This window comes from Salmo salar, chromosome 20, assembly GCF_965601325.2.
Source record: "Salmo salar chromosome 20, fSalSal1, whole genome shotgun sequence".
NCBI classification, from domain to species: Eukaryota; Metazoa; Chordata; class Actinopteri; order Salmoniformes; family Salmonidae; genus Salmo; species Salmo salar.
The window spans coordinates 23,119,071-23,132,508 of NC_138310.1; the positions used below are offsets into that span (position 1 = coordinate 23,119,071).

A 13,438-nucleotide genomic window follows, 5' to 3' on the forward strand; every position below is an offset into this window, starting at 1 on the left:
GTTTGTCTAACCCTATAGTTCAACTTCTTCAATAGTTCAGAGATCAGTGTCAGTGGTACCTTTCCAATGCAATGAAAGCGCTGAGATGAAAATATATCTATATTTGGCAATATGCAGTAGTCATTTGTGGCCAGTTATATCATAATTCTGCTAATACATCCAACTCAGTATGGTGGCTGGACCTATACACTGGATCTCACTCTGAGGGTATGTAGCCACACAGGAAAACTTCAATTCAAAGGTTTCTAGAATCAACTTGAAAAAAAAAACAAATAAGATATGACAAAAGGGAGGAAGAATGTGTAGCATTGACACATTTGAGTTACTGAACAGCAGGCATGCAGGTTGTGTATATTTGTATCTACTATATTATATCTACATAAAAAAATGACATCTTCATTCAAACTTTCCCCTTCTCCTTACTACTACAGTACTTCACCATGTACTGCATAGCATTTAGACATGCTACTCTTTCTGCATCAACACCCCCATCTGTATAACTATTTGCTAGGTTGTTTTCCTGATAATCAATGGAAACCTGCAGTAGCCACTAGCATTAATATTCACATCCTTTCACCAAGAGACCACACCCTCTTTAGAGAAAATTGGGGCTACTAAAATATGACCAAAATTTGGTATAACTAGAATAGGGTGGAATTACAACCAAACTCCTGCTGAATTAAAGTCTGGGTTAAAAACATATCAAAACTCCATGCAAAAAAAAAAAAAACTGAACAACAATACCACTTGATTCAGAGTCACTGCAACTCTTGAAAGGTGTACTTCAGATATGGAACTTATGTTTGGTTCAGGTGCAAGTCACTATGCAATTAACTGACTTGGAGTAAGGAGCAGAAAGATAAACACTCCAAGACACTTGACCTCTCACAGCACAATCTCTGTCTAAGCTAAGGCATCTATATGGAAATCTCAAAGAGATTCCCAAAGGTTCAGGCCTCCTGCCATCCAATACCAGCCACCTCAGTGTTTGTGCAGTATAGGATTTCAATAGCTGAATTGAGAATCATTTGTTCCAAAAGTACCACACTCAGGTTCAGGCAGGGGCTGTGAACTATTATGGGTTGATAGTGGTCATTACTGTCCGATGCTACAGTTCGCACTGTGCCCAATCTGTGTCAAAAGGTAAAGGGTCCCAAACGTTGACGAATAGTGAACCTTTCAAAAGCACCCAACGTAAAAAAACTGGGGTGAGTCAGTGTCAGATAAAGTGGTAAAAATATAGGGGAAAAATCTGAGTAAACAGAATATAGAATGGATGAATAGAATGGAAAAGGGAGGAGGAAGCTAGCTAGGTAAACAATGGATGCAGAGGAAAAGAGGGCATTTTAGCACAAATATTTGTTTTAGACAGGACAACTTCCAGGCACTGCTTTAGTTTGGGTTTAGAAAGAGCTGGTGGAAGGCGTGGTGAGTCTCTTTCCAAGGTAGACCCTAAGGAGAGAATAAGTACAGCATGACAATGATTCAACAGCAGACATAATCTACACTGAACAAAAATATAAACGCAACATGCAACAATTTCAAAGATTTACAGTTCATATAAGGAAATTAGTCAATTTAAATAAATTCATCAGGCCCTAATCGATGGATTTCACGACTGGGAATACAGATATGCATCTGTTGGTCACAGAAACCTTAAAAAAAAGTAGGGGCGTGGATCAGAAAACCAGTCAGTATCTGGTGTGACCATTTGCCTCATGCAGCGCAACACATCTCCTTGGCATAGAGTTGATCAGGCTGTTGATTGTGGCCTGTGGAATGTTGTCCCACGCCTCTTCAATGGCTGTGTGAAATTTCTGGATATTGGCGGGAACTGGAACACGCTGTCATACACGTCAATCCAGAGCATTCCAAACCTGCTCAATGGGTGACATATCTGGTGAGTATGCAGGCCATGAAAGAACTGGGACATTTCAGATTCCAGGAATCGTGTACAGATCCTTGCGACATGGGGCCGTGCATTATCATGCGGAAACATGAGGTGATGGCGGCGGATGAATGGCACAACAATGTGCGTCAGAGTCCCATCATGGTATCTCTGTGCATTCAAATTGACATCGATAAAATTGTGTTCATAGTCCGTAGCATATGCCTGCCCATTCCATAACCCCACCGCACCCATGGGGCACTAAGTTGACATCAACAAACCGCTTGACCGCACAACGCCATGCACGTTGTCTGCCATCTGCCTGGTACAGTTGAAACTGAGATTCATCCTTGAAGAATACACTTCTCCAGCGTGCCAGTAGACATCGAAGGTGAGCATAATGGCCGAACTGCAGTCAGGTCATGCACACAAATGAGCTTCCCTGAGACGACTTTTGACAGCTTGTGCAGCAATTCTACGGTTGTGCAAACCCACAGTTTCATCAGCTGTCCAGGTGGCCTGGTCTCAGATGATCCCGCAGGTAAAGAAGCCGGATGTGGTGTGGTTACACGTGGTCTGCGGTTGTGAGGCCGGTTGACTTTTTAAAAATTAAATGTTTTATTTAAAATGTTACCTTTATTTAACTAGGCAAGTCAGTTAAGAACAAATTCTTATTTACAATGACGGCCTACACCGGTCAAACACGGATGATGCTGGGCCAATTGTGCGCCGCCCTGTGGTACTCCCAATAACGTCCGGTTGTGATACAGCCTGGATTCTGTAGTGACGCCTCAAGCACTGAGATGCAGTGCCTTAGACCTTTGCGCCACTCGGGAGCCACCAGTCGGAGGAGGAAGGCCCAGAGAAAGACAGAGAAGATGATATCCTGATGAACAAAGGTGCAGACTGGGTTGCAGATTGGTCGTACTGCCAAATTCGCAAAAACAACGTCGGAGGCACAGCTTATGGTAGAGAAATGAACATTCAATTCTCTGGCAACTGCTCTGGTGGACATTCCTGCAGTCATTATGCCAATTGCACGCTCCCTCAAAACTTGAGACATCTGTGGCATTGTGTTGTGTGACAAAACTGCACATTTTAGAGTGGCATTTTATTGTCCCCAGCACAAGGTGCCACTGTGTAATGTACATGCTGTTTAATCAGCTTCTTGAAATGCCACACCTGTCAGGTGGATGGATTATCTTGGCAAAGGAGAAATGCTCACTAACATAGATGTAAACAAATTTGTGAACAACGTTTTTGAGAAATAAGAAATAATAATATTTTTGGTGCGTATGGAACATTTCTGGGATCTTTTATTTCAGCTCATGAAACTGACACTTTACATGTAGCGTTTATATTTTTCTTCAGTGTACAAATACTCACACATCCAATTGATTTGCTAGTTGTGTAAGATGGTACAGTCACTCACCCGATACCAAGGGCAAGGATGTGAGACAGGACTAAGGAGGGGATGAAGACTTTGAGGAACTCAGCAGAGAAGACACCCCCTTTCTTCATGGCTCCACTCTTTCTCATGCTGAGGGATACTGAGTGTCTGGGGTGTTGGAAGTGGAACTCCCTACAAAAAAAGAAAAAATAATATCACTGAACATGTTGGCAATTTTTAATTACATTGGCTTCCTACAGAAAATGATCATTTCTATTATATGCTTTAACGTTCTACATGGACTGATATGGAATTGAATACGTTTAGTCGATTTTCGCTATGATTTAGACTACAAGTTTATTAGATTGTGTGCAGTGTCTCCTTACTTGGGGGGAATGTTTTCGGGCCGACTGGACCAATCTGCAACCCAGTCGGCACCTTTGTTCATCAGGATATCATCTTCTCTGTCTTTTTCTGGGCCTTCCTCCTCTGACTGTAGATGTGGAGAAAGAGAGAGCACACAGGTGAGTGAGCAGAGAGGTCCTGTAGGCCTACACTGCATGCACAATTATTATGCAAGTGAGTATTCTGATCTTATCATTGTTTCTATTCACATTTTCCAACTCCAAACCATATAAACTTGAATGCTTATTGGATTTAATCATTTTCAGGTGATATGTATTTGTGTAATGAGGGAGGGTGTGGCGAAAGTGAATAACACCTTATATCAAGGTGTGCATAATTATTAGGCAGCCTCATTACCTCAGGTAAAATGGGCCAAAAAATAATTTTAACTGACACTGAAAAGCCAAAAATGTAAAATGCCTTTCAGACGGATGCGACACTCTTTAAATTGCTAAACTATTGAGGTGTGACCACCAGACATTCAAACGTTTTGTTGCGAATAGTCAACTGGGGCGCAAAAAACGCATGGGGAAGAAAAGGTGCAAATTAACTGCAAAAGACTTGAGAAGAATTAAACGTCAAACTACCAGGAACCCATTATCCTCCAGTGCCACCATATTCCAGAACTGCAACCTACCTGGAGTGTTCAGAAGTACAAGGTGTCAAGTGCTCAGAGACATGGCCAAGGTCAAGAAGACTGAAACAAGACCACCACTGAATAAGATTCACAAGTTGAAGCGTCAAGATTGGGAAAAGAAATACCTGAAGACACATTTTTCAAAGGTTTTATGGACAGATGAAATGAAAGTGACTCTTGATGGACCAAATGGATGGGCCCGTGGCTGGATCAGTAATGGACACAGGGCACCACTTTGAGTCAGGTGCCAGCAAGGTGAAGGAGGGTACTGGTATGGGCTGCTATCATTGAGGATGAGGTAGTTGGACCTTTTCGGGTTGAAGATGGACTGAAACTCAACTCCCAAACCTACTGCCAGTTTCTGGAAGATTCTTTCATCAAACAGTGGTACAGGAAGAAGTCCTCAGCATTCTAGAAGGCCATGATCTTTATGCAGGACAATGCCCCATCACATGCATCCAAGTACTCCACTGCTTGGCTAGCCAGCAAGGGCTTCAAAGATGCCTGAATAATGACCTGGCCCTGTTCCTCACCTGACTTAAATCCTATTGAGAACTTGTGGGCCCTTCTCAAACGTGAGATTTACAGTGATGGAAGACAATACACCTTTTTGAACAGCATTTGGGAGGCTGTGGTTGCTGCTTCAGCGAAAATTGATCGTGAATCAGATCAAGAAACTGGCAGACTCCATGGATGGAAGGCTCATGGCAGTTATTGAAAATAAGGGTGGCTATATTGGTCACTGAATATTTTTGAGGACAAAAATGTTATTTAATTGTCATTTTGTGTTACTTATCTGTTACACTTACTCTAAATATTGAGAATAAACAAGTGAGTTGAGAGAAATTATTTTTGTAATTTAGTTGCCTAATAATTCTGCACACTAATAGTTGCCTAATAATTCTGCACACTTATATATACTGCTAAAAAAAATAAAGGGAACGCTTAAACAACACATCCTAGATCTGAATGAAAGAAATAATCTTATTAAATACTTTTTTCTTTACATAGTTGAATGTGCTGACAACAAAATCACACAAAAATAATCAATGGAAATCCAATTTATCAACCCATGGAGGTCTGGATTTGGAGTCACACTCAAAATTAAAGTGGAAAACCACACTACAGGCTGATCCAACTTTGATGTAATGTCCTTAAAACAAGTCAAAATGAGGCTCAGTAGTGTGTGTGGCCTCCACGTGCCTGTATGACCTCCCTACAATGCCTGGGCATGCTCCTGATGAGGTGGCGGATGGTCTCCTGAGGGATCTCCTCCCAGACCTGGACTAAAGCATCCGCCAACTCCTGGACAGTCTGTGGTGCAACGTGGCGTTGGTGGATGGAACGAGACATGATGTCCCAGATGTGCTCAATTGGATTCAGGTCTGGGGAACAGGCGGGCCAGTCCATAGCATCAATGCCTTCCTCTTGCAGGAACTGCTGACACACTCCAGCCACATGAGGTCTAGCATTGTCTTGCATTAGGAGGAACCCAGGGCCAACCGCACCAGCATATGGTCTCACAAGGGGTCTGAGGATCTCATCTCGGTACCTAATGGCAGTCAGGCTACCTCTGGCGAGCACATGGAGGGCTGTGCGGCCCCCCAAAGAATTGCCACCGCCAAACCGGTCATGCTGGAGGATGTTGCAGGCAGCAGAACGTTCTCCACGGCGTCTCCAGACTCTGTCACGTCTGTCACGTACTCAGTGTGAACCTGCTTTCATCTATGAAGAGCACAGGGCGCCAGTGGCGTATTTGCCAATCTAGGTGTTATCTGGCAAATGCGAAACGTCCTGCACTGTGTTGGGCTGTAAGCACAACCCCCACCTGTGGACGTCAGGCCCTCATACCACCCTCATGGAATCTGTTTCTGACCGTTTGAGCAAACACATGCACATTTGTGGCCTGCTGGAGGTCATTTTGCAGGGCTCTGGCAGTGCTCCTCCTGCTCCTCCTTGCACAAAGGCGGAGGTAGCGGTCCTGCTGCTGGGTTGTTGCCCTCCTACGGCCTCCTCCACGTCTCCTGATGTGCTGGCCTGTCTCCTGGTAGCGCCTCCATGCTCTGGACACTACGCTGACAGATACAGCAAACCTTCTTGCCACAGCTCGCATTGATGTGCCATCCTGGATGAGCTGCACTACCTGAGCCACTTGTGTGGGTTGTAGACTCCGTCTCATGCTACCACTAGAGTGAAAGCACCGCCAGCATTCAAAAGTGACCAAAACATCAGCCAGGAAGCATAGGAACTGAGAAGTGGTCTATGGTCCCCACCTGCAGAACCACTCCTTTATTGGGGGTGTCTTGCTAATTGCCTATAATTTCCACCTGTTGTCTATTCCATTTGCACAACAGCATGTGAAATTTATTGTCAATCAGTGTTGCTTCCTAAGTGGACAGTTTGATTTCACAGAAGTGTGATTGACTTGGAGTTACATTGTGTTGTTAAAGTGTTCCCTTTATTTTTTTGAGTAGTGTATTTCCCTGAGAAAGACAAAACTCACTTTTCCTTTGTTAAACATTCAGGTTTGAGGTTCAATAACATTTTGGATTGACTGAGAGCATTGTGTTTGTTCAACAATAAAATTAATCCCGAGGAATACAATTTTCCTAATAATTGTGCACGCAGTGTATACTGTAACAGTGATGTCAGGGGCATGGATGGAGGAACAGACACATGAGAGCAGACTGGGTTTTTGTACCTGGCTCCCTCTCCTACTGGACATCTCCACGTCAAAGGTGACCTGGCTGTCATCCTGATCTGGACTGGAAGGTCTGTGAGGACTGAGGCACAACACAGGAAGAAAATAAACACGCAAATTATACAAACACCCAAACATGGAGAAAAGAGCTCAGGGAGGGGGCTCACCAAAAACATGACACTCCCTTCCTACCTGTCACAGGAGGAGCTGCTTTGGCTGGACTCATGCTGGGCATCCAGCAGGATCTTCTTCATGTCTGCATTGTGGATAGAGGAGGATGAGGGCACGTGCCCCAGCCCCCCTGTCAGACTCTCCTCCACCTCCTCTGGCACCACCTCCAGAGCCTGAGGGGCCTGACTCTCCCCCTCATTCCCGTTCTCCGTGTTAGGGTTTGGCAGCAGAGCCTGGTTCCTGTTGTTTCCATTCATCTCCAGCTCTACCCACGACCCTGAAAACACAAGCATAAAATGGGGATCAGAGTAAGTGTGGGTATCAGTACAAATGCTGATAATAGTGACATAAGTCCATGGTAAAGATGCAGTGACAAGTTCTCAAACTCAATGCACCAAAACATTGACATTTTGAAAATATAACTTGTAGCACTGTTGTTTTATTATGTGGCTATTGTGATTCAAATGAGCAAGCTGGAGAAAGAAGGCAGTGGTACTTCAGAAAAGGCCAAATAGCTGCTGTAAGTGCTTGCAATTAAAGTTACGTGGTCAACAAAGACAGAAATCATCATGACACAAAAATACTTACTCAGCCTGAATGGAGATCTAGGCTATAGATCCTTAATCAGCAGACATTTGCATTTCAGGTTGGTCTACAGCAGAGAGCCCCTGGCAGAGCAACGCATCCCTTCTGCTGTTTAGGACCCTTTATCTCAGATGCATGAGACCTGTGCTTTGTCTGGCACTCAGCCACTCACAGTATGTGTAAAGCAAAGTCACTGTATGGAACATACAGCAGTGCATGTTAACAAGGAGAGCCATGGTGGATGGCTGCCTTATGCTCTTGAGCATTAGACCTAACTCCACATTTTTATTTTATTTATTTCACCTTTATTTAACCAGGTAGGCTAGTTGAGAACAAGTTCTCATTTACAACTGCGACCTGGCCAAGATAAAGCAAAGCAGTGTGACACAAACAACACAGAGTTACACATGGAATAAACAAACACACAGTCAATAATACAATATAAAAAGTCTATATACAGTGTGTGCAAATGAGGTAGGATAAGGGAGGTAAGGCAATAAATAGGCCATAGTGACGAAATAATTACAATATAGCAATTAAACACTGGAGTGATAGATATGCAGAAGACGAATGTGCAAGTAGAGATACCGGGTTGCAAAGGAAAATAAATAAATAAATGTATGGGGATGAGGTAGATGGATGGGCTGTTTACAGATGGGCTATGTACAGGTGCAGTGATCTGTGAGCTGCTCTGACAGCTGGTGCTTAAAGTTAGTGAGGGAGATATGAGTCTCCAGCTTCAGTGATTTTTGCAGTTCGTTCCAGTCATTGGTAGCAGAGAACTGGAAGGAAAGGCGGCCAAAGGAGGAATTGGCTTTGGGGGTGACCAGTGAAATATACCTGCTGGAGCGCGTGCTACGGGTGGGTGCTGCTATGGTGACCAGTGAGCTGAGATAAGGCGGGGCTTTACCTAGCAAAGACTTATAGATGACCTGGAGCCAGTGGGTTTGGCGACAAATATGAAGCGAGGGCCAGCCAACGAGAGCATACAGGTTGCAGTGGTGGATAGTATATGGGGCTTTGGTGACAAAACGAATGGCACTGTGATAGACTACATCTAATTTGTTGAGTAGAGTGTTTAAAGCTATTTTCTAAATGACATCGCCGATGTCAAGGATCGGTAGGATAGTCAGTTTTACGAGGGTATGTTTGGCAGCGTGAGTGAAGGATGCTTTGTTGCAAAATAGTAAGCCGATTCTAGATTTAATTTTGGATTGGAGATGCTTAATGTGAGTCTGGAAGGAGAGTTTACAGTCTAACCATACACCTAAGTATTTGTAGTTGTCCACATATTCTAAGTCAGAACCGTCCAGAGTAGTGACACTGGACGGGCAGGCATGTACAGGCAGCGATCGGTTGAAGAGCATGAATTTAGTTTTACTTGCATTTAAGAGCAGTTGGAGGCCACGGAATGAGAGTTGTATGGCATTGAAGCTCGTCTGGAGGTTAGTTAACACAGTGTCCAAAGAAGGGCCAGAAGTATACAGAATGGTGTCGTCTGCGTAGAGGTGGATCAAAGAATCACCAGCAGCAAGAGCGACATCATTGATGTATACAGAGAAGAGAGTCGACCCGAGAATTGAACCTTGTGGCACCCCCATAGAGACTGCCAGAGGTCCGGACAACAGGCCCTCCGATTTGACACACTGAACTCTGTCTGAGAAGTAGTTGGTGAACCAGGCGAGGCAGTCATTTGAGAAACCAAGGCTTTTTTGCAGCTCTTTCAGAACATCAGCTATCTGTATTTGGGTGAAGGAGAAATGGAGGAGGCTTGGGCAAGTTGCTGTGAGGGGTGCAGGGCTGTTGACCGGGGTAGGGGTAGCCAGGTGGAAAGCATGGCCAGCCATAAAGAAATGCCTATTGAAATTCTCAATTATCGTGGATTTATGGGTGGTGACAGTGTTTCCTAGCCTCAGTGCAGTGGGCAGCTGGGAGGAGGTGCTCTTATTCTCCATGGACTTTACAGTGTCCCAGAACTTTTTGGAGTTTGTGCTACAGGATGCAAATTTCTGTTTGAAAAAGCTAGCCTTTGCTTCCTAACTGCCTGTGTATATTGGTTCCTAACTTCCCTGAAGTTATGCACATGCACAAAAGCAGAATAATTTTGTAAAACTAAAAATGGATGTGGATGCAAGGTTTATAGATGTCAAAGACAACGGTAGAGGTTCTCTGTACAAAAAGGCTGCATGTGCATATTACTGAAACAAGTGACGCCATGAATAAAAACAAACATAGTGTACATCTGGAAAGTTCAGTTTAAAACATGGTCCTGGACTAAGTCTAGCCTGCTTTAAGCTGCAACTTTGGAACAAAGCATGCTCTCAGTCTTTGCTCAAGTCATAAACAAGCTCCCATGCCTATTAAAGAGTGATTCTGCCACTTTTCAATCTCATATTCATTATTTCCAGCACCATACCAGTGTCCACAAATGTGAAAACGGTGCGTTTCTATGATCTGTGGTTAAAAAGATAAGGTCCTAGAAATCTCTGTGACATCTCAAGACAGGATTATAAGTAAGAAAAGCAGTGATTTTCAAAACCTGCAACGAGTTTCTAGCCAGAGTGTGTGTATTTTCTTAGTCCCGACATTGCGTGAATCTCAGTGTTTGAAAAGCAACCTCTTTAAATGTTTTACTTTTGATGATGTTAAAATTTTTAACTTCATATTTGTTTCTACAAAATGTAGAAATGCGCTGTTTTCACATATGCAAACGCTGGTATCGTGCTGGAGTTAATGAAAATGAGATTGAGAAGTATAGTGTTGGAGTTGCCCTTTGACCCTCCTGTTGTGTTCGCTTCATGTTAATTAATTCTGTTCCCGGTCCAAAATGACCGCCCCATTATAGCTGATTATAAATACATAATAATACATATATTATCACCTAATGTTTTGTTAGATTTTTTTATCAACTTACAAACTTGTAATGTTCAAAAGAACTTAAATTCCATTTGCTATTTATGGCCTGTAGGGCTCATTCACCTGAGCTCATACAACTCGTTTTTGAGTTTAAAAAAAGAATGTTTGGATTATTTTGACTATAACAAATACTCAGATGAAACATATTGTGCTAATTATCGCAGACTACTTTGTGTCAAAGTTTAACAAGGACTCTCTCCTCCTCACCAGTGTCATGATCAAAAATATGATCAAGATCCTCACATACAGTATATCGTTTGGTCATTGTGCTACCACAGAATGAATTGTGTGCAAGGCCTCAAAAAAGCTTATATACCAGAACTGCAAGAAAAGTTCTATATATTATTAAAACAGTGTTGCGATTGTTTGTGAGAATGCCAACAGGTGTGGTTCCCTTGGGGGAAAGATTATATTTCCCGTGGGGGTTGTCATGGAAGCCAAGAAGGGGAGTGAGGTGTGTGTGTGTGCTCAAACACACATGCATGTGAGGGTCTGGGAGAGGAAGTGTGTCCATCTGATGAATGGGCATGTGCCTGAACTCAATTTCATACACTAATTGTAGTCTCACCCATTCATTTTTAATGATTGGTCATTTTTGACAGGGAACACCAAAAGGTATTTTGTGTGTTCAGATGCCCTATGTGGACAAAGTCATGGAACCATAAACCAATCAGATTAAATGAACTACATTTTTTCAGAGAGAAAACGTGTAAATCGGTCCAATTCGACCAGAACACAGCAGGAGGGTTAAGCTAAAATATTCCTTCTTTCCTCTCTTTGAGGGACATCAATTGTAATTGGGTGGCCTAAATTCCACTGTACCAGTGACGTTATGTTGTTCCATTTCCAATATAGGCCCTTACATAATGTGCATATCCTATCAAACGTAGACATAGCACACAAAATGTGTTTATTTAATATAGAGGATGTATATCCATTATCAAATTAAAATGTTACTTGTCACATGAGCAGAATACAACGGTGTAGACTTTACTGTGAAATGCTTGATTACCAGACCTTCCCAACGATGCAGTTAAAAAATTATAATAAAAATAAAAATAGTAACACAAGAGGAATAAAATACACAAGAATGAGGCTATATATAAGGAGTGCCAGTAGCAGATCAATATGCAGGAGTAAGGTCCATTATCTGTAGTAGTATGCCTATTATATCATTCATAATTTACCATTATCAGTTTGTCTATAAATAACACACTATCCAGCCGATAGCCTGCATTTCATGATAGTGGTGCTGCCTCTCACAGCAGCCTGCCCTAACGGAATTCAGACTGCTCCCAGACAGGCCGGAAAGAAGGAGGGAGGAGAGTTATGCAATCTCTGGAAGCTACGCTAAAGCATCAAATCAAAGCTCCATTCCCCACACCCGTCTGTTAACCAGTTTAGCCTGAGCAACATTCACTCACTAAACCTCTTCTAGGAAATTCCCAGTGCATGCTACTAGAAACCGACTGCATCGCCATACCGTGTAAAGGGACAGAGCCTCCGTGACATAAAGTACTATACAAGGACACCGATAATTAAAACATATACCATTTTAACCTTGTGCTTTTTCCTCCAAAGTGGACTTCTTGGGCAGTTGAGACTGCATCTGATGGTCATATGAATATTGAGTCTGTTCAGCATACAGTAATTGTCATTGGGGGTTGAAGTAGGTTATACGCCTATTGCGTTAAGTAATTCAATGCTAGCTATACATTTGAAATTGTTTATTTTTCTTACGGATTAGATTGAATTGCCTATCTTTAGTATACACTTTATGAGAAAGCCTAAGGATATTGTATGATGACAGTATCACCGAGTATTATGGGCATTTGATGGGCCTACAGTTGTACAAATTATTTTTTACTCTAGAATGAATTAGAATATTTAATCTAGAATCTACATTGTCTAGTAGTCAGTTGTGTTGCATTGCATTCTTTCCACAGTAGACAAGCAGTTCCAAAGAATTCGGTTCGCCTTGATGTGGATTCAAAAATTCGACAATGCAGGCAGAGTGCAACAGACAATATAAACCAAAAATCCTTCTGAATAGCTGGAAATTGAGTTAAGTAAATATATTACACAATTAAAAACGGAGAATTGACTCTGATTCGAAAAAAATGTTTTGTGTTTTTCTCATTTTATTTGGACTTGTTTTGATATGGGTTAAGCCTGCCCCCAGGCAAACCAGCGTTTAGTTATCCATGATTGGTTGAAATCCTGTCACTCAAATATTTAAAGTCAATCCATTGGAGCAGCAAAGTTGACGTATGGTCAATATTGCTATATCCTTCTGTTTATAAACACATTCCACGAAAAGCAAGCCCATTCGTTGCAAATGTATTTAAAACAATTGAGATTGTTCAAAAAGGTGTACAATTATACTTACCGTTGAGGCCAGGCCCCCCGTTATTGTTTTGCTGAGCAGCAGCAGTGGTGGTGGACATGTTGCCTACCTTAGTGTTCGTCAACATGACGCAAGCAATGGCGCGCGCAGGCGCATAATTATTTAATGGCCCGGAGGGAGACTTAACACAATTATTTCACAAACTTTAATTTGTAGTCCCAAAATATGCAACAAAACAATATAATGCATATTGTTTGGGCACAAGTTATTTGAGTATGTGTAGCCTAGCACAAATACCAATCATATTTGAAGTATGTTTGCAATGCATATACCTTGTATTTCACATCTCAATATCCTGGTCTCCTTGATCCTTAAATTTTTTAAAAAAAAATTAAAAA

General features: G+C 42.3%; 1 protein-coding gene across 2 annotated transcripts; it reads right to left on the reverse strand.

The window, feature by feature from the left end:
- Positions 1–809: 809 nt before the first annotated feature.
- LOC106579879 (BCL2/adenovirus E1B 19 kDa protein-interacting protein 3-like) lies at positions 810–13,197 on the reverse strand. Of its 2 annotated transcripts, none has more exons than XM_014160207.3 (6): positions 13,083–13,197; positions 7,214–7,469; positions 7,022–7,103; positions 3,665–3,771; positions 3,321–3,470; positions 810–1,452 (listed from the first exon to the last, which is right to left on the reverse strand). In XM_014160207.3, exons 1-6 carry the CDS (start codon positions 13,165–13,167, stop codon positions 1,404–1,406), a joined length of 729 nt encoding a protein of 242 aa, XP_014015682.1. In that variant the 5' UTR covers positions 13,168–13,197; the 3' UTR covers positions 810–1,403. The 2 variants fall into 2 exon arrangements, with proteins under 2 accessions (XP_014015682.1, XP_014015683.1); XM_014160208.3 differs by lacking the exon at positions 13,083–13,197 and adding an exon at positions 7,781–7,904.
- Positions 13,198–13,438: the final 241 nt, after the last annotated feature.